Source organism: Panicum virgatum, chromosome 9N (assembly GCF_016808335.1).
Source record: "Panicum virgatum strain AP13 chromosome 9N, P.virgatum_v5, whole genome shotgun sequence".
Classification (NCBI taxonomy): domain Eukaryota; kingdom Viridiplantae; phylum Streptophyta; class Magnoliopsida; order Poales; family Poaceae; genus Panicum; species Panicum virgatum.
Genome location: NC_053153.1, coordinates 46,812,671 through 46,834,035, shown reverse-complemented (window position 1 = coordinate 46,834,035; position 21,365 = coordinate 46,812,671). Strand labels below are relative to the sequence as shown.

The 21,365-nt window shown below is 41.2% G+C and overlaps 1 protein-coding gene and 2 long non-coding RNA genes across 7 annotated transcripts; 1 reads left to right on the top strand and 2 right to left on the bottom strand.

Moving 5' to 3' along the window:
• Positions 1–2,496: 2,496 nt before the first annotated feature.
• Positions 2,497–5,702, top strand: LOC120692193. Its single transcript, XR_005682509.1, has 3 exons — positions 2,497–2,843; positions 4,627–4,965; positions 5,089–5,702. It is a non-coding gene; the product is annotated as an uncharacterized LOC120692193 (long non-coding RNA).
• A 4,173-nt stretch (positions 5,703–9,875) lies between these two features.
• On the bottom strand, positions 9,876–16,023 carry LOC120690808. 5 transcript variants are annotated; one of them, XR_005681949.1, is made up of 6 exons: positions 14,086–16,023; positions 12,814–13,989; positions 10,683–11,627; positions 10,407–10,540; positions 10,125–10,198; positions 9,876–10,004 (listed from the first exon to the last, which is right to left on the bottom strand). It is a non-coding gene; the product is annotated as an uncharacterized LOC120690808 (long non-coding RNA). The 5 variants fall into 5 exon arrangements; XR_005681947.1 differs by having other exon boundaries at positions 9,877–10,004; positions 10,683–11,641; XR_005681948.1 differs by lacking the exons at positions 9,876–10,004; positions 10,125–10,198; positions 10,407–10,540; positions 10,683–11,627 and having other exon boundaries at positions 12,511–13,989; positions 14,086–15,051; positions 15,275–16,014.
• Positions 16,024–19,019: 2,996 nt separating this feature from the next.
• Positions 19,020–21,086, bottom strand: LOC120689052 (zinc finger BED domain-containing protein RICESLEEPER 2-like). Its single transcript, XM_039971397.1, has one exon. It carries the CDS (start codon positions 21,084–21,086, stop codon positions 19,215–19,217), a length of 1,872 nt encoding a protein of 623 aa, XP_039827331.1. The 3' UTR covers positions 19,020–19,214.
• Positions 21,087–21,365: the final 279 nt, after the last annotated feature.

Here is a 21,365-nt window from a genome sequence, read left to right as displayed (position 1 = left end):
GCAAAGGGTTTTCCAAATTTTTAAATAAATTTCCCAAGCACTTGAGTAGTAAGAGCGAAGATCATATCATCAAACCATATCTCAAACATCAACTACTACGTATGCATCAAGATGATAAGCATGGAACAAAACATATGCAAGCCAACCATAGGAAATATGTGGAGCAAGAGGAACACACTGATCCATTCCATTTTTTAGTTTGATTTTAGTGGTTCGGAATTAAATTCATTCAAACTCATGAATTAGGGAGAATTGAGAGGAGAGTGCACATACTATAGCTCTTGAAGAAGATGGGGGTGATTCAGCCAAACCACCGTGTAGCCGGCTGATTCCAGTGTCCTTGCCTTGTCCCGTGTCATGTTAGTGCAGACGATGTAGTGCGATACCCATGTGGGAGATCCCGAATGTGTATGGTAATGATGATATTGAGAGATCTCCCCCACACTTGTGCTTGTAACTAGTGTTGTATTCAAACAAAATGGTGGAAAGAAAATAATGGCTCTGTCGGCTTTAAGAACCAGGGAGTCCTAAAATTTATTCGAACTAAATTTACTCTGACCATGAAACTTACTCAAGCAAGGCTGAATTGATGTTGCATCAACATGAATCCAATGCCTCGACTTACCTCTTCATTTGAATTAAGCTCAATGACTCACCCATTTGGATTTGATTGCCCTGCAGGGGTTAGTCCACATATACAACCAATATCTATAAAGGTATTGACTCTAAGAACATCAATCAAACTTGACACTAAGTCTAGGTTGACTGAAGAGGACATTTTAACCTAAGCACCATGCTTAATTTAAAATGCCTACGAATGAGTTTCCAGACACACATTCAAACATAGAGCATACAAGGATAGAAAAAGGATGCATAAAGCACGATTGAACTTTATTCGAAGAGAGATAAGCATGAGCATGAACCTGGTGATCCTCGGGCGACCTCCCGGAAGGGCTTTGATTAATGTCGAAAGCAAGACTTTTTTATAGAGCAAGGTGCAAGAGCTAACACTATTTCCAAAGCATGATAAGAATTGGTAAGAAAAGAACTTACTTGGGATAATCATGTACCTCCCCCACACTTGGAGTTTGCATTGCTTGGCAACAAAACTCAAGTGTGTGGAGTCCAAGTCACCTGTCGTAGTCGTTCCTTAAAGGAAACAAAACTCAAGGGTCTTGTTTTCGGGGAACCAGTTGAAAAACCGGTTTGTAAGGCTCTTTCCAACTGGTTTCCATAGTCCTTTTTCTAGTAGTGGTCATACAAAACTACTGAAGAATTCTGGGATGGTGAGATTGCAGTTGGCTAGTCTAACCAAAGTGTGGCATTATTTGGTCTAGATCCGACCAACTGATCTGTGAACTCGGTTTAGTTACGAAAACTTCTCAGTTTTTTTTTGCCAACTATAGGTAAACTTCTGAGTTTCCAATCCTTTGAATTGCTATTTTTGTATTTTTTTTATGACTCTATTTGTCCTGTAACTATACAATGCAATCAGCCCACATCCGCATTAGCCATACTGTTACATGTCAGTACAAGTTATTACTAGTACCAATGTGATAATTGATTTCCACCTGAAGATGAATATAATCCTTTTTCCCATTTACCCTTCAAAATACAATGCTTGCAAACAATTAGGAACATCTATATCAAGAACTTTGTAAATAAATTAGAATTATTGCTAATCCAATGTTGTAGAGTGGAACTAGTAGTGATATTTAGTGGAACTGCTGGTAGTAGTTGCACTCTATTGTCTTGTACAAGATTTATATTCCATTTATGTATATCATTACCGGGTGTAGAGTGGAACTGGTGTGTGTGTGTGTGTGTGTGTGTGTGTGTGTATTAAAATTGTTGGTTTTCCAATTAACAAACTAAACAATAAATGATTATTAATTCAATTAATCGACAATCTTGAATCAGCTAACCATGCCTTTGCTTGTCTGTCATCCTTCAGAGCTAGTAATTAAATCATACCAATGCTAATGCTTATAGTGAACAAATGTATTAGTCCTACTGTTTATGTTATCACTTGATCACTGAAATTACAGATAATGGCCTAATATTTTAAAAAACTTCACCGGAGGGGTATAACAGCTCCACTGTAATTTATTGGGAGGAAACAACCAACTTCTTGGTCGAGAAAACCCCCGATCTCTAGCTGCTCCAGTAAAGATTTTTTCCCCTAGCTTGAAAGTTGCTTCCAGAGGATTTGATCCAATCCACGACCTGAGCACTGCTACTGGAGCAATCTAACCAATTTAGTTAGGGTGTGTTTGGTTGGTGGGATGATGGTGGATGGAGCCGCTGCATCCCAATTTCTACAGCGTTTGGTTCATGGACATCAAGAACGGAGCCATCCCCGAGTAGGAATATTTGTGGTAGATGCTGCACCGCCCGGTTTCATTTTTTGGTCGAACGAAGCTGCTCGCGGTTCGTCTCTCTACTTCTTATCTCTTTGGTCACCGCTTGGTCCACTCATTCTCACCGCCCCACACCTCTTGCGCTCCATCCTGTCCTCGTCTTCCCGCCGCCGCCGACTGGCGTCCGACCCCGCTCAACACTGCAGCACCGCCCGTCACTCCTCTTCCCGAGATTCAATCGAGCACCGCCCGTCAGTCCTGTTCCCGTGCAGGCAGCAGGGCACCGCCACCTGACATTGCTACCGTCGCCCCTCCCAGCTCGTCCTCCAACCCAATCGACAGGTTCAGTTGAGAACAGGTCACGTGGGTTTCTCCTCCAATATCCCCTTTGCTCAATTGATAAAGCTAAACTTTTTTTTCTAGCAGATCGAGAGAACTGCAGCGTCCCCTCTTCTCCATTGTCCAAGATCTGTAGCATGACAGGTAATCGATCTGATCTGAAACTATATATGCATCTAGGGTTAGGGTAAAGCTTATTGGTGAAGGGATTGGAGATGGTGCAGGTGCAAATTTGGGTGTTACTACTATATTGATTGCTTACAAATTGTTTATGTAATTTTTTGCTTTGTTATTTAGATGGATAAAAGGAAGAAGCTTTTAATTTATATGGCTGCAGCACATATGTTGCTTTTAATGATGGTTGTGGTTATTCATCATCATTCCAGAAAAAGAAAAAGAGGGACACCTCGAGAAAGAATTAGCTATGGGCCCGTAGATGAAAGGGATAGGATGAGACTTGAGTATTTAGAAAATAAAATAGGGAAGAATGTTGTAACTTGTGTGAACATGCTTAGACTTAGTAAAGCATCTTTTTTCCATTTTTGTAAGCTATTTAGGGACCGTGGACTGTTGCAAGACACTACACATATGTGTGTTGAGCAACAGGTTGCCATGTTTCTGAACACAGTGGGACGCAACCTTAAAAATAGGGTAGTTGCCACAAATTTTGATAGATCCGGTGAAACAGTTAGCCGCTATTTCAACAAAGTGCTGCATGCGGTTGGAGAGCTAAGGAATGAGTTTATTAGGCCACCATCTCCATCAACACCAACTAAAATTTTAGGGAACCTGAGGTGGGATCCTTATTTAAGGTGTGAGGTTCAACCTTATATCAATTTCTTTTTCATAAACTTAAAGGTAACATGTAACTTATCTTGGTGCCTTGTATTCGTAATAAAATAGGATTGCATTGGGGCCATTGATGGCACACATATAAGAGCATCGGTTTCCGAGGACATGGAGGCTTCCTTTCGTGGTAGGAAGAATCATGCTACACAAAATGTAATGGCAGCTGTTGATTTTGATCTTCGGTTCACATGTCTTGGCTGGTTGGGAGGGGACAACCCATGATGCATTAGTTTTACGGGATGCTTTAGAGCGTGAAAATGGGCTTCGGGTTCGACAAGGTACAAAGATAATTCATATAGCTTAATTTTTTTGAACATGCCATAAATTGTTATTAGAAATATCACCAAAAATGTTCTTCATATGCTAGGCAAATTCTATCTAGTTGATGCCGGATATGGAGCCAAACTAGGATTCTTGCCTCCTTTTCGTGGTGTGAGGTACCACTTGAATGAGTGGGGGAACAATCCTGTACAAAATGAAAAGGAGCTGTTCAACCTTAGACACTCATCTCTTCATGTTACAGTAGAGCGTGCATTTGGATCACTCAAGGGGAGGTTCAAAATTCTTGATGATGCCACTCCCTACTTTCCCTTTCAAACTCAAGTTGATATTGTGGTTGCTTGCTGCATTATTCACAATTGGGTTATACAAGATGGGGGTGATGAACTAATCATAGATGAGAACAATTGGATTCCCCTTACTTATGCTTGAACATCAAGTGGGCAAGCAAGAGATCATGAATTTATGGTTAATTTTAAGCAATAAATTGCCAATCATATGTGGGAAGACCGTCAAAACCACTACACCAACAATTAGTGAATTCTGCATGTTTTTTTCTTTTTATGGAGTTAGTCATCTATGTATGAACCCCTATATTATTTGCTGAATGGACCTATGTATTATTGAATTTTCATGTATGAACACCTATATTATTTGCTGAATCGACTTATGTATTATTGAATTTTCATGTATGAACACCTATATTATTTGCTGAGTAGACCTATGTATTGCTGAATTTTCATGTATGAGCACATATATGCTGCTGTAACTTCCTTTGTTGTGTTGTAACTTCCTATAGGCAATGGAGGCTGAGGGAAGTGGATCAAAAGTTGTGGGTGGTGTATGTCAATGGACATCAACTCAGTCCTCTTTCATGCTCACTTTCCTTTCCAACATTGTAGCAAATGGCACTAAAACTTCATCTGGTTTTAAGAAAGTTCATCTCAACTCCTGTGCTAAAGCTTTGAATGAGTATTTCAAGCTCAGTAGGACTGGTGACCAGATTGCTAATCATCTGAAGACATGGAAAAAGAAATATGTTAAAATCAACCAACTTAGGAAGTTGAGTGCTGCTATCTAGGATGAGGACAATTTCATAATTACTCTTGATCATGAGCACTACACAGGCCCAGTGGCGGTAAGCAAGCATCAACTATTCTTGTTTAATTGTTACCACAAACTTGGTTGCTCTATCTATATATATATATATATATATATATATATTTATGCTATCACTAATAATTTTTTCACTCTTTCTTAGGACCACAAAGGAGATGATGAATATCTAAACAAGCCACTGCAATATTATGGTGACTTGGCTACTATCTTTGGTAATAATGTGGCTACTGGTTAGTATGCAAAGGGCTCAAATGACCCTTTAGGCACTGCATGAGAAGATGGAGAAAATGAAGGGAAAACAATGGTGCTGCAGCCACTTGATGATAATGTAGCAAGCAGACCAAACAAGAGAGCCAAAATTATTGAGGGTGATGTTGATAGTTTGGTTGCAGCACTTAAAGAAGGCTCTGAAAAGCTTTCTGATGCTATCAAGGATGCTGCTAAAACGGACAATGCACTGCCACCAGAGTTGTTTCATACTGTTAACAATCTTCCAGGTTTTGAACATGAGCACAAGTCCTTTTACCTTCTACATTTGGTGAACAATGCTCATATTGCTAGAGCTTTCAACTCCCTGCCCATTGATCATAAGATAACTTGGGTTGCCAAGTTTGTTACTGACAACTTCTGATGCACTATGGTGTAGATTGTGGTTTAGCTCATGTTGGTAGCTTTTGGTTGTGCAGATTGTAGTGGAACTCCTGTTGCTAGAGCTTTTGGTTGTATGGGCTGTGGTAAACCTAGAGCTTTTGGTTCTATAGGTTGTGGTAGAATTCATGTTGCTGCAGCATATATATATATATGTATATATATGTATATCTATATATATGTATATATATGTGTATGTATGTGTGTGTGTGTATGTATGTGTATGTGTATGTATCTGTATGTGTATGTATCTGTATGTATATGTATCTACAGTGGCGGATCTAAGGGGGGGCTAGGGGGCTCTAGCCCCCCTACCGCCTGGGACACCATGGAGCCCCCCTGGAGGCCCCCCCAAGATTTTTTTGCGCCATCAATGGAGGAAGGGGGGTGCTCAGGACTTCAGGAGCTCGAGAAAGAAGAAAGCACAACGAAGAAGACGACCTGTCCGGCTATCTGTGTGAGTTGGGCCGGCGGCCTACAGTAGCCCATGACTTACAAAGCCCATTAGCTGATTAGCCCAATCCATCCAATCCCCAAATGGCCTGTGCCCTTGAATCCCTAGCTTCTAGCGAGTACTGCCTCCGGCGGCGGGGTCACGGACGGGCGGGGTCACGGCCACAGGGGCAAGGCACCGGGGGACGGGGGTCCGCTCGCCGCTCGTGCATCGGCATCCCGCGGTGGGCGCATCCGCGCCGCGGCGCCAGGCGCCAGTGCGCCAGCGGCCAGCGCCACCGTCCAGCTCGCAGCCGCCTGGCCGACTGGCCGGACCCCTGCGGCGAGCACCGAGCAGGCGAGTGGCGGAGGGTCGGAGGGGCTGCAGCTGCAGGCCGTGAGGCCGCCCACGCCCCGCCCAGGCGCCCACGTGGGAGCAGAGGAGGCCTGAGGCGCCGAAGGGCCGAAGCGCCGAGCCAGGAAGCTTCTGATTTGTTTGAAGAAAGATAAGAAAGTGAGAAAATCCTCCTATTTTGTGATTTTTGTCCATCAATTGTTATTGATCTGAGTATACCATCTTCAATGTTTGTCAATTATTCGTGACTGTGAAAGGATGCTTCAAATTTCAGTTTTTAAGCTATTATTTGCCTTGTCACTAATTTATTTTGCCTTGTGTAGATTTCTCCTCAGGAAGAACATGCATGATTATGTGGGAGCGTCGTTTTATCTTTTGGCTTCTTGGTTTGATATGTACAAAAATTCAGATTTATCTTTTTAACTTTTCTTGATGTACTTCTCTATGTTTCTATGAAAAATGCTTGAATCTTTAGACCAATACATTGATACATTGTTCTATGGTTCCTATTATAAAAAACTTCAGCCCCCCTATACTTTATTCCTGGATTCGCCCCTGTGTATCTGTATGTGTATGTGTGTGTATGTATGTCTATATATATATATATATATGACATGTCTATTTAGCATGCGGGTTGTTGAATAGCTATTTAACACCCACGGCGGAGCAGCCCCAGAACTCTGGCGACGAGAGAAATTACGGTGCTTTGGTTCATGGGTAGTAAAATCTCTCGGGCGCGTGTATTTAATGAATAATTTGACTCCGGCGAGTGGTAAAAGCTGGCTGACAGCCAGGTGTTTTAATGTAGACTTGATCGATGGCCACTGATATTTTGGAGCATGGTTGTGTTTCAATGCACCATAGTGATAAACAATATTTAATTGGTGCAAGGACAATTCACGGGTCTGTCACAGAAATTCCCTGCTGTTGCCAGCGTCGAGCTCAATATCTATATATTCTATATAGATGCAACCCACTAAGTGTCATAATTGTATTTTTCTCAATCCTCGTGCTGCCACGTCATCAATTCACTAAGTGCCATGTTGCTATGTCATCAACCCACTAAGTGTCATAATTTCTATTTCTCTCAGTGATGTTTTTCAATATGTTGCGGTTCATCAAAAGTATAAATAAAGAAGAAGCCCAACAGCCAAATTTTTTATTTGTCAATTAAATATTACTCTATGTAACATACATATGTTAAATCCCCTCCCTTTATTTTCTTTTATTATTGTCTCATGAACATTATTTTCATTTATCAATTAAATATTAGTCTATCTAATATTAATTAATAAATTCACATTTGTTTCAAAAAGAAAAACAATTAGTCTCCTATGATATTTCTGTCTTCTAAAATTGATGCATCCCACTAGGAAACGTTATCAGAAAGAAAAACAATTAGTCTCCTATTGTATTTCTGTCTTCTAAGATTGATGCATCCCACTAGAAAATGTTAATTTATATTTCTCTCAATCCCCATTGAGCCACCAACAATGGAAGAACCACTCCTTCATCCACCTTACTATGTCTCTTCATTTCTCTCATGTTTGTAACTTTGATCATCCAAGCTGTCATTTCCTTAAGTCTCTCTATCTAACAATACACTACCACCACCACCCCTTCCACTTCTCATGATCTGTAGAACCCAACGCTCTATATATTTTGCTTAGTTGAAGCGATCGTAGCGTTACACACACTCTCGACTCCATTATTCCATTCGGTTCTGGTAGCTCCTTGCCTTCCCCAGCTGTTTTGCTACTCTTAAATTTTGTATTGCATCACTGTGGCATGCAGGAAGAGCACCGTGAAGGATTGTTCCAGGTCTCTTCTCTTCAATGTTACACATTCATTCATTATGTTCTGATATTGATACTATGTTTGGTTCCTCCTTAATATTTTACTGTTTGATACAACTATATTTCTAATTATCAACATTTCACATACAACTGCATTCCTCACATTTCATTTAAAAAAATATTTGCATAAATTTCGCTTAGCCAAAGAGTCGATACAAAGTCGAATCACTTCATAAAATGATGCAGACTTTTTCCATTTTCTCTTAGAATAAAATTAAAGCGATCTTACCATACCAATTACGATTCCTCTTTTTATCAGTTTCATCAACTTGAATTTTTTATATGCACTTCAATTTTAGTATTTAAGTATATCTTATATACAAACATGCCATATATCTCCAATGCTAAAATTGACTACAACTTCATATCTCCATCTTTTCAATACACTCAACTTCAACATTTTTGTCCACAAATCCCGCAGCAACGCGCGGGGTATTCAACTAGTTTACTACATGGCGACGCTCAATAATTACTACATGGAGTTGTAGAGGAGTAAAAAGGCTGCCCGTTTGAAAGAGTAAAACATACTGGTGTTGTAGAGTAGTAAAAAGGTAGAAAGAATAAAACATAGACAGTGTGAATCCTCGTACTTTTGGAAGCAGTCGCCCGACCTCCAACGATCTGAAAATACCGTATGTGTACGTAGGAGTAAAAAGCGACCCTTCTATGTCATGAGTGAACTTTGTTTTTGGAAACAATTAGAACCATGCGTAATATGTAATCAAGTATCTAAAAAAACACTAGCTAATCACACAGAATTTGAAAAATATTAAAAAAATCGTCACCAGGCGTTATGGCGGATCCATTTTTAATATGTGCTAGTCTCTACCAGTAATTACTGGATTCCTTAATACGGTCAGCATGCAGTCCAGGTTCAGTGGATCAACGAAGGAAAAAGTAAGGCAGGTTTGCATGACAACAAACTGCGTGATTAGTGCAAGATTACCTTCATTTTTTCTTATTCTGTTTATTATTGCATCCTTCTATGTGCACAGCGATCCATGCTTGCATGAAAATTTGTTTGTGTGGAAAATCTTTTAAATGAGTATACACGAAGGTACTTTTGCAAATGACAGGAGTATTTTCAATTCACAATAGAAGTAATTTTTTAAATGTCACAAGTATTTTTCAAATTGACAGAGGATTATCCTTCAAATGTTAGGTCCATATTTCAATAGAAATATTATTCTGCGAGTTAAATATGATTCAACGCGTGCGATGGAGCCTCCACTGGAGCTCCGATGAGCATATGGTACAAGCAAAATTACTCTGCTTTCATAAGCGGTAGTAAAAATTGAATCCAACCTGCATTGCGCATATGTGTTAATGCCTTTTGATTTCAGCACTCTGGCGGCTCTTGCAGCCGGAAATCTGGCAAACCTTTGCGATCGTAATATCCACCATTTTTGTGCCGCAGCCTTAAAAAGTCAGTAGCTAGCTTCTGGAGCTACAACGAGGTCCTATGACCGTAATTAGTTTGTAAGCGAAGGAGTAATTTTCTCTAGGAAACAAGGAGTGCTTACTCCTTTTTCCCTAAGGGAATAATTTTCGAGGAGTAATTTAAAATGTACGAACAAGAAATATTTATACTATCAACAAATAATTACTCCAAGATATCTTCATATACATAGATGGACAAAATTTGACCACTCATTCTAAGAACAAAAAGAAGCGAATAAACATCCATGAATGCATCGATCCCTGCATCCTTCTATCCCTGCATCCTTCTAGCTTGCCGCTTCTCCAATGAAAGGTATACAAGATTATCTACATGATATTAGAAACAATATGTCAAGATACTATGCAGATACTTTGGCTAACAAAAAAATATAAGCAATTGACACACTAATGTAGTTGTAAATTACTCCTAAGTGAATTTAAAATTACTTATGTCTTGCAATTCTCCAAATTAGCGTCGATTGGCTTCCATAAGCAATTCAAAATTAGTGCACCCTATATTCCTGCATGCATCATCGGGTGGCTCTTAGAAAAGTTGTAGTAAATTAGTAGTTGTGGAGAAGTAATTGAATAAAGCAACAAAGAAGCAGGAAACCCATGTAATCAGGTTGGAATCCTGCATATCTCAATATTATGACAGAGCACCAAATTAGAAGAATGGAACAAATCGTGCACACAAAGTACTACTTGCGTATAGATATTAAAAATTACCTTTCTGAATTAGACTGGTGAACACCTAAAGTGCAGTGCCTAATTTGGCCACTCAAAAAGTAAAACTCCCATGAATGTCATTCCTTCTGTACTCTAGAATACAGATCAGTTGTCGATCTTTCTATAATTTGGATCTGCAAAAAGAAATAATTTTTTACAATCTATGTCAAGGATGAACAATATGGATAGTTGTTACGCTAAGTGAACAGGATGAGTTGAGATTCTAACGGACTAGGTCCGTGAAATTAGATGATGAAGTGGCACTAACAGACTCACCAGAGAGGGGCGCATGGATGCGCGATAACCCATCAAATCGAAGCACCGTTGCGCCGCCCTCCAGGCACCCAACAACGGTTGCTTGCGGTCACCATGAGTATCGATGCCTGGCGCGCTCTCCTGAAAACACCATGATATGCCTCCTAGGGAATTTGTCGACATAGATGCCAGTGGATAAAGAGCTGCCGCAACACCCATGGCCGTGTTACCATTCCTAGGAAGGTGGCGGCAGCCCCCCATCACAGCTTGACGAAGCATCAGGTGGGGCTGGGTAAGTGGGGATCAAATCCATGCATTATTGCGTAACAGTTTTGATGAGGGAGGAGAGTATTAGGGTAAACAAAATTAAGACAATTAATTTCCACCAATTATAAAGCAAAATGACCATAATAAATATGGCAATAATGCCTATTTTATTTGCTACCAATAAATAGCAATCAATAGTGCGATTTACATGCGTAAACCAATCCCACCAAGCCACCGTAGTTTTTGGACCGTAAATTGTGGACCGTAAACCAATCCCACCAAGCGGGAGATAAGAGATGTGCACTTTTAATTGCACTAGGTTCATGCCCTTGCGTTGCTACGGGTGATAAAAATTAATTTCAAAGTAATAAATATAGCACAAAAAACATATGATATTTTGATCTTTACTAATATCCACACACAATCATATACATAATATATTATAGTTTTCAAATTTGGTAGATTCAACTACATCAGGATATCCAATGCCACATAACCCGCTTTCAAATATTTTTCCATGTGATGCTGCTATGATATTTCTAAACACTGTAAGGAGTATTTTTTCGATATGCATTTCCAGCAAATGCCAAAACATTGATCACAAACTTCTGCCTCGATGCTCGGCCATCCTGTATTCCTGTGCCAGTTCGTTGCTAATGGTGATCCCAAATTCCCTCCATAAGCATCAATTTTCATAATCTGAAACATAGCAACTGAGGCATACAAATTAGCTCCATAAGCATCAATCTTCAAGTATATATGTTCTCCCGATGCAGCATCGGAAAGGCATAAATCAAAACGGGCATGTCGTGTAATCCTTGTTCAGTACAATAAGGCAGGGTTTTATTTCCCGACCCGTAACCGGTAACCGCCGGGCTCCGGTTCCGGTTTACCGGACCAGTTTGACCGGTTACCGGTCGGAACCGGTGGAATTCAAATTTGAATTCAAAAGGCGCAGTTCAACCGGTTCGTACCGGTATAACGGCCGGTTTGACCGGTTTACCGGCCGGTTTGACTGGTAACCGGTCGGGTTGCCTGGTAACCGGTCAAATTCAAAATTTTTTCTTTTTTGGTTTAAATTCAAATGCCCGCAAAGTATACTAAATAAATGTTTGTATAACATATTTTAGTCTAAATGAACCCTCCAACCCTCTTTTGTACTACTTTTACATTATATTTGTATATTTTTGTATGCACGTTTTTTTTATTTAACTTCAAATCCCCGCAAACTATACTAAATGAACGAATTTTTGAGAAAATTTGACACCATTAGATTCGTCGCACCTTGAAGTATTTTTAGGAATTTTTTTGGGAATTTTTCATTTTTTTGAATTTAAATTTAAATTTTGAATTTGGGCCGGTTTGGTACCGGCCCAAACCGGAACCGGGCCGGACCGGTTTGACTGGCCGGTTACCGACGGTTAGGTGAACCCTGCAATAAGGTAGATGAAGACTTCATTGCCAAATAGAATATCAGAAAACCTAGTCTAAAATATAGATAATAAAATTTTCATTTTATCATGTACGTATAAATGTCCACATGTTAAGATTATATTATATGAACAAACATTATAAAAATTCAAACACAGATTGAATTATATATTATATGGAAGCACTGGTTTCTTAATAAGTAAATTCACTTGAGAACTTTGCAAATTCAGAAATTATGGAAAAAGAAACTGAAACAACATCGCTAGTTTGGAGAATACCACAAGAACCTCGACTACTCCAAACTTACATAGTGTGGTCTAGCAGTCTGAAAGTGTTAGCAATGTGACAAATGGTGAACTCAAACAATAAAAATTTTCAGTGTTAGGTTAGTCTCCAACTGCCTGATGTTTCAGCATGATTCATCATTTAAAAGGAGCAATGCTAGATGACTCACCATGGCCTATTAAATGGAGAAGGGACGGAATGCCTTGGCAGCCTGATAATCCATCAGATCAAATTAAGAAGGTAAACCCAAAATTTTTCTGTACAAAATATACCTGAAGATGAGATTACAAGGTTCTCTAAACACCAAGTGAAGATTATGCCATTCTAGCATGTCTCCTGTTAATTTCAGATAACATGTTAAAAGAAAAATAACTATCATATGATATTCAAAAATTAACTGCGAAAGCCATAAAAAAAACCAAATGCTTCACTTCAGAACCACTGAAGTGTAAGATTGGTGACATACATCAGCAAGGTCAAAGATGGATCAGGTTTTACCTATTGTTTGCAGCTTTTAATAAATCTCGGAAGCGCAACAGAACAAGAGCGTAGTTTTCTTGGAACCAGTAAGAAGACCCAATTATCATACTCACTGAAGCCAGCTACTACAATCTCTCATCACAATGACATGAAACAGAACAACTAAGTACAATTTTTTTACTCCCCCAAAAAACCTTGACTGAAAGTATCGATTGCCAGCCATCACAAAAAGTCACTACTGCCATCATCAATGGTCCTCTGCTTTCCAAGGCCAGTGGAGACCATGGTAAAACAGAATAAGTCGACGACCTCTTGAGCTCAGTGGTTGTGGCAATCTCCTACTCTCCTATAGTCTTTCTGCCTCATTTCTTATTCTGTCAAAAGCTCTAGTGTTTCACAGTATAATATGAATAAGTTAAATTCATTGGCCAATTTCTTATACAAGCATATCTCTATTTCAACATGGAACCAACAAATTGCACACAGATTAAACCATGATAAGTAGAGAAATGGGCATTTTAGCAATGCTTTTTTTTTTCATAGATGATTTGCAAAACATCAAAACAAGAAACTTTCAGATAAAGAACTTCATATTGTTCCTTCCTTTTGTCCTAGAAAATCATAGGTGGGGGACCAATTGGACCATATCAGCGATTAGGCAAAGTTTCCAGTTGCAAGGAAAAGTGAAAGGAATTGGACACTGGAGTTAGGCGTCAAAGTACACTCACCGACACAACATGTGACATTCTGCCCATGGCATAGTATGCAAACCGTTCAGTTGTTTCCTGAAGACAGTAACACTTTACCAAACAAATGCCATGTGTAGAACTCTAACCAGCAGGAGCTTCACACCTCACAAAAAAACCTGCATACGATTAGATGAATGACTTTTTTGTGATATAATAAATAAATCTTAAAAGGAATGGGCAAGTGGCTAGGACAAATGAGATTGTGAACTAACAGCGCTATCAAGATTCGATGACGCATCCTCAAATCCTTCATCAGAGGCATATGTGACAAAACCAAACCCCTTTGACATCCAACTCTCCTTGTCATAGATGAACCTCGCTTCCAGGATCTCGCTTCCAGGATCTCCCATTGCTCGTTGAACATGTTAGCAAGAGTTAACTTGCTGACACCCCCGGGAAGGTTCCCCACATATCCCTCTTAGCTTCAACATTGGAGCCTCTAGGTGAGGTCTGCTTGCTGGGTAGTGTTGGCCCTCAATTCTCACTCAAACTCCTCCTTATTAAGTACCCAATTTCAGAAATGAGGTCAACTAAATAGCCATGGGAAAAAAAAACTGGAAATTTGTGTAATGATTAAGCAATAAAACAGCTCAGTTTACTAACATATACTTAACTGCAGTCTGAAATGTAACAATGGTAGCATAAAAGTAAATTAGCTAATGCAGGTCACATCGAAAACAACAGACTATTGGCCAAAAACTGTACCTACTATAACCTGTCACAGCATCTAGTAACCTCAATTTTCTGCCAGCAGTTCAAAGATCTGTTACAATCTAACTATTTGCATAAGTGGACTTGTCACAACTCACAAAGATCACGATTCAATACAACCTAAGGGAGTGTTCCAATTGATGCTAGAGATTGCCAGAAATAAAAAGCTTTCACTATGCCCCTGTGTATTTGGATGAGCACCAAACATAGGCACGTCAGCTCACACCAGCAAAACAATGATTCTAAAATTCTAAGCGAATAATCCAAACTCCCCATAATTGTGTAAATGTGAAATTTTATATTTCAACTGCAGATGGTTTGATCAGCTTTAATAGATCACTTGGCTAGATTCGGTTATAACATTTTGGATTTCCCAAGCAAGAATGTTTCTTCAAGCTTTTTCCTAGTAGCATCAGATTCACTCTTTCACTAACACCCTCAAGATGCTACTGGATCAATCGCATAACCTGCATGGAATTAGTAGAAAAAAGGGAAAACATTCATTAAGTCCATAAGAGAGCAGACTGGCCAAAATCAAAACTGAATTAGATGTTCCTGTTAGGCAGGAAAGTTGCAGGCACAGCTGAAGCAGGCATACCACGTAAATCAATTAGCCAATTAACTTATTCAGGTATGCAACGCTGCAGTCCCTGAGAGTAAAAATAGAATAGCAAATTGGATGCAACTAACCATGATAAGCATATTCAAACAATTGGCATCCACTTTCCAGACTTGCTATCGACCGATCTCCAAGTGCAGGCAGAGTACACTCGCACACGATTTAAAGTCGAATATCATGTCATGGATCCGAGAGAGAGTAAGATGGGCACAGACTGGGCTGGGCAAGCGGCCATGATTGAGAGGGTGCGGAGGTGGGATAGGCGCAGATTGGAGAAAACCAGCTACTTCGATCGAGGGATTGGACCTCCGCCCAGAGATGAGGCCATCGCTGCCCTGTTCGCAGCGCCCAGGGATGAGGCCACCGCTTCCCTGTCCGCATCCGAGATCTCATCCGCATCCTCCATCCAAAGATGAGAGCGGACGGCGAAAGGCGGGGCAGGCGGACGGCGAGCTGGCGTGGGAGGCGGCGCGTGTGCCGGGAAGCACGGAGGTGCCGGGCTTGCGAGTGGGGAGAGAGACGGAGGAAGAGCACACCTTGGTTGCAGAGGACGGGAAATCGCCGCCGGTCATGTGGCCTTTGCTTGAACTGGTGGAGCAGATCGGAGAGGGCGGCAGGGCGGACTGGGCCGCCGGCGGCGATGCGGACCGGGCCGGTGCGGCGGCGTGGGTGATCCGGCGGCGGCGACGGCATGGGTGAGCCGGAGCGCGACGCGGAGCGGGACGGCGCGGACCGGCGCGGCGGCGGCGTTGCGGAGCGGGATGGGAAGGGTGCTGCGGAGCGGGATGGGAGGCGGGACGAGAGGCGAGAGTCGCGCCGATGGACGGGTGGGGGCTGCGATGATCATGCGCGCGATGGGAGGTGCGATAGTGAACGGCGCAGATGAATTTGATCGTCCGAACAACTGATCGGACGTGCGATAGCGAACGGTGGCCTGAACCAAAAACGACGGACGATGGGTCGCACCAAGCCGGCGTCCCTCTTACACAATTTTCAGGAGTAGATAGAGATAGAGATTTATGTTACGGATTACATGTTGGTGGGAGAAGTAATAACCAGAGTGACTTTTACTCGCCGGAGTTGGGCGGCGCCGATGGAGGTGTTGAATAGACAATATATATATATATAAAAGAGTCTTATGTACTCCTGCGTGTATCTACTCCTACTAGTATTATGGTCACAGGAGGTCAACAACCGTATCCCACGCTAGCTAACGGGTTCTAAACTTGACCCGCATACTCGTGCAGGTACGTACAGAGGGAGGCAAATACCCATGAGATCTGTATATATATATATGAAAAAATTTGTGGATCACGTCAATATCGGATGGTTGGTTGATCAACTAGCGAATCCTGTAAGCTCTCTCCGTCATAGCAATTCCTTTTTATTAGAATGGAGTTTGGAGAGAGAGTTAGCGAGCGAACATTTTTTTATGAGTACATGTTCATGTTTCTTGACAGATGTTAAATATACATATTATTTTTAGAAGGGGTATGTGTACATACTCTCTAGACAATAATATTAATATGTGCATACTTTTTTTTGCCTGACTACTGGCGGCCGGAGGCTGAGGATATATGTGCAGACTTTTTTTGACATCAAGCATGAGTATGCGTACATACTTTTCAATATGAAGAATGAGTATGCATACATACATACGCATGTACATGCTTTTCAATGGCCGTGTTCGGCTAGATCTTTTTCGGCTGCTCCTAGCTGTTGTTGGGCTGAATCCCAGCCCAGCTGTTCGGCAGGCTGCAGCTCAGTTGACAGCCGAATGGCTGCACAGCCGCCGGCTGCCTGCTTGCTGCTCGGCTGCTGCTGGCTACAGCTCGGCTGCTTCTGGCTGCAGCTGCTGCTGCCAGAAGCAGCCCAAATCAGCCAGCCGAACGGGGTGAATATGAAGAACGAGTATGCATACGTACGTGTGTATATATACTTTACAAAATGAAGAATGAGTACGTGTACATACTTTTCAATATGAAAAATGAGTATGCATACATACGCGTGTACATGTACATACTTTCCAGTAACTTTAGCATACAAGAAAGATAATATGCGATCTGAACGCATGTACATGTTGACTATACCCATGTATACAGGGACTAGCATACTAAAAGTTGAGTAACGTTGCTGTGATCTTGGTACTTGCTACTTCCACGAGAGCCACATTGCCTGACCCTTGTACTGTTGAGCCACCCTTCCTGTAAAAAAAGAAAAGAAAAGAAAATTTAGTATTGTTATGATGAGGTCGTTGCAGGAATTAATGCATCTGTGAATTTTTCATGGATGAAACATGCAGATTATTGCTTAAGTATGTTTTTCAACATAAATTTCTGGAAACAAGCAATGTATGCGTAAATACTAGGATAGTGATGTTTTATACAGTAATTTGATCAATTCTTAAATAATCTCTACTGAAAAATCTCCAGCTCCAAAACTAACGTGATTCACTTTCGTGGACACAGGTCATATTTGAAATTGACCAGTAAAATTGTGACAAATCACTGAGATGATCTAGGAGATATGATCTAGGTTGCTGTCCAGGGACCCGATGCATACCTCTGATGCGGGTTTTCTTTGGGCGTTCCAATGGCACACTGCAGGCTGCCAATATGTAGATCGCCACTGCTGTATCCCGTATGTCCAGCCAGGCATACAATTCAAAGTAAGGTGCTGCTTCAAGTTACCTTGCGCTCAGATCAGGCTAAACAGCACAATCTGCTCTCAAGGCCATGGAAAAAAACAGACTCACCAAAATGGATCTATGCGTACTTGCAAACAGATCAGATCAATCGGAACTAGAGAAGCAAATTAAAAGCAATCAAAGGACCTTATGGCTTACATACCTTCGCTGAACATTCTGATCAGCAAAACCACTTTCACATTATTCACCCTTGTGCTTCGTGGATGATCTCCACCATGGCGTCTTCCTCCATACTACTAGGTGTGAAGTCGAGACCTGCTAAAGCTTCTCATCTACGGCCGCAGATACCTGTCCACAGCGGAGTTCCCCAAGCAGAAATACGGACAGACCCTTGCCGCCGGCAGTAGGCCTGCCAAGGGAGCGGTTCGGTGCGACCCGCCTGCTGCCCCTCTGCCCCGCCAGAGAAATAAGAGGTTCGAGGATCGACCCGACCCTCACGTCAAAAGAAATTGTCAAAAGAAATTTACTGGCCCGCGGTGCACCCTGGATCGAACCCACACAACCTGTACGTTCGTGTACGAGAACCCACGCCCACTGGCGCTTCCAGGATCAGTAGCTAATAACTACGTGCGTGGTTACTGCATGAATGGGCATATATTGAATGTTTGAACCAGCTTGACCCTGTACGTATTGATATCAAGGCCCTGTTTAGTTTTTTACATGTAAACGCAAAAAAGCTGTAAACGCATTAAAGTGAAAAAGAATCTTGCTAATTTGAAGCACTAAATGAAGTCTATTTACAAAACTTTTTGTATGGATGAGCTGTAAATCGCGAGACGAATCTAATGAGCCTACTTAATCCATGATTTGCAACAGTGATGCTACAATAACCATCCGCTAATTATTGATTAAACATGGATTAATTAGCATCATTAGATTCGTCTCGCGATTTACAACCCATCTATGCAAAAAGTTTTGCAAATAGACTTCATTTAGTATTTCAAATGACCAATATTCATTTGCAAATTTTTTTTGCAAAATGAACTAAACAGACCCCAAGCAACTAATAAACAACTATGCAATGTATTCATAATTCAAGCAACGCTAATTCAAGCAACGCTAATAAAATATAAAGGTAGCTCGTAGAGTCATCATAAGGGTCTAAACAACTATGCAACGTATTGATATCAACGTCTCATTATTCCAAAGGATAACTTAATAATGTCTGATGAGAAATTTTTATTTCTCCTTCCACTTCCTGCTGTCTCTGTCTGTTCCTCTTGTTTTTCCAGTTCATCTTCACTCTTCAGTGTTGGTTCAGGAAGCTCTCACTAGCCTTCATCTTCACTCTTGAGGGATCTGAACTAAGTCAGCATGTTCGAAATTAAGGTACCTGCTGCTGCCCGGTACCAATCCTGAGTGCATATTAGTGCTTCAACCATCTCGGGGGCTAAGCTGCTGCGATGGTCACTGATAATTTTTTTTCCTGTGCTAAAAGCTGACTCAGATGCTACAGCGGAAGCTGGAACAGCTAGCAAATCCCGTGCTATGCGAGCAAGAGTTGGATACTTCAATGAGTTGCCCATCCACCACTTCAATATATCGAATTCTTCTGACCGTGGGATTGGACTCTCCTCCAAATATCGATCAAGCTCTGTGGCCATATGAGTTTCACGGTCATTGAGAAGTTGCTGATCCCATGCAGCCCATACATCTTCCCCTACTGAACTCTTTTCAGCATTTTCAGCTTGCTTTACTTGCTGCTCTGCTTGCTGAGTTGAATATGATGAAAATAACCCAAGCACAAGTTTTTTCACTTCATCAATCTTTTGCTTGCCAGTGTTAGGATAGGACTTGGTAAAAAGAAATTCAAGAAACTTAAGCTTAAACCTTGGGTCAAAAACCACAGGGACAACTAGCAGTATATATGATATTCTCCAATACTTCTTGAATTTCTTCTTCATCCCTTCCAATACATTGGCAATTTCAGCAACTTCTATGTTTGACTCTTGTTCCAAAGTTAGCTTGATCTTCCACATGTGATGGAAATAGAGGTTTGAGGTAGGGTATTCTATGCCTGAGATGACTTCAGTTGCATCTTTGAAGACTGCCAGCACCTTACAAAGTACTTCAGCTCTTGTCCATTGTTCAGCAGAGGGTGCATAAGTGTATTTTTGGTCCTCTGATTTTAGTGTGTCAAATGCTGCCCTAAACTTAATGGCTGCTTCAAGCATTGACAGCGTTGAGTTCCAACGTGTGGTCACGTCAAGGCCTGGCTTCTTCTTAGATGTAATGCCTAACCGTGCAACTATTTCCTTGAACATTTGTTTTCTAGACTGTGAAGAGCGAATGTACTTGATACTCTCACGAATGTCCTCAACAATTGGTTCCACAAACGTAAGCCCATCCTTAACAATGAGATTGAAGACATGTCCAGCACACCGATGGTGAAGCAAATCTCCATCTGCTGGTATATATTTCTTATCCATAAGATTTTTCTTCAACAGGGCAGCCATTGTATTGTTTGCTGCAGCATTATCAAGTGTGATCCCAAACAGCTTGTCTTCAATTGACCAATCTTGAACACAGTTGAGGATCTGGTTGAATAACTCCATTCCAGTGTGCGGTGTCTTCACATCTAGAAACTTGATTATCCTTTTCTGTAGTTTCCAATTAGCATCAACGAAATGACATGTAACAACGATGTAGCCTAGGGTTTGATTGCTAGTCCACATGTCCGCTGTCAAAGAGAACCTACAATTTTCATTCTTGAATATATCCTTAAGCTCAGCTTTCATCTCTTGAAAAGCTTTCATGCATCCATTCCTAGCTGTTGTCCTGCAAGGCATCTTAAACAATGGGTTCAGGCTTTCAACAAAGCTCCTAAGTCCATCATACTCCGTAACCAGGAAGGGAAGCCCATGCAAGGATATCATCCGCATCAGATGATATCGTGAAACATCTGGATCATAGCTCCAATCCTTTAAACGACTTCCACAAGGAGACCTCAATGTAGAGCTCAAGTCTTCTACTATCCTGAGAGCCCTACTCCGTTTCCTACATCTCCTCAAATGGGTTAGAAGCGCGCTTGTTCCTGAACCACGCTTCGCACCAATAATATGCTCACAATGTTTGCACTTTCCTTGAACCACCACTTCATCCTCGAGTATTGGAACATACTCCTTCCAGCATTGAGATCTGAACCTTTTTGTTGCTCTTGCAATAGTTGCAGCCATAGATACATTAGCCCCATGAGTCTCAGGTTGGTCACTATTGTTGTTACCATCGGCACCATCTATTTCAACGTCTTCTTCAAAATCTGTTAGCAAAAGAATTCAAAATGTTTGACTTTATCAACCACTATTGTTTTGAATGTTTGATTGAGCATGTAGAGGGAAATGGAGACATGAATCTCACCAGCAAATGAACTCGTGCCAATTGTTGTTGGGGAAGTGGGTGCTCGTGGGGAGCCCACACGTTCCTCACAAGCAAAGTAGGGACTTTCAGGGTACGAT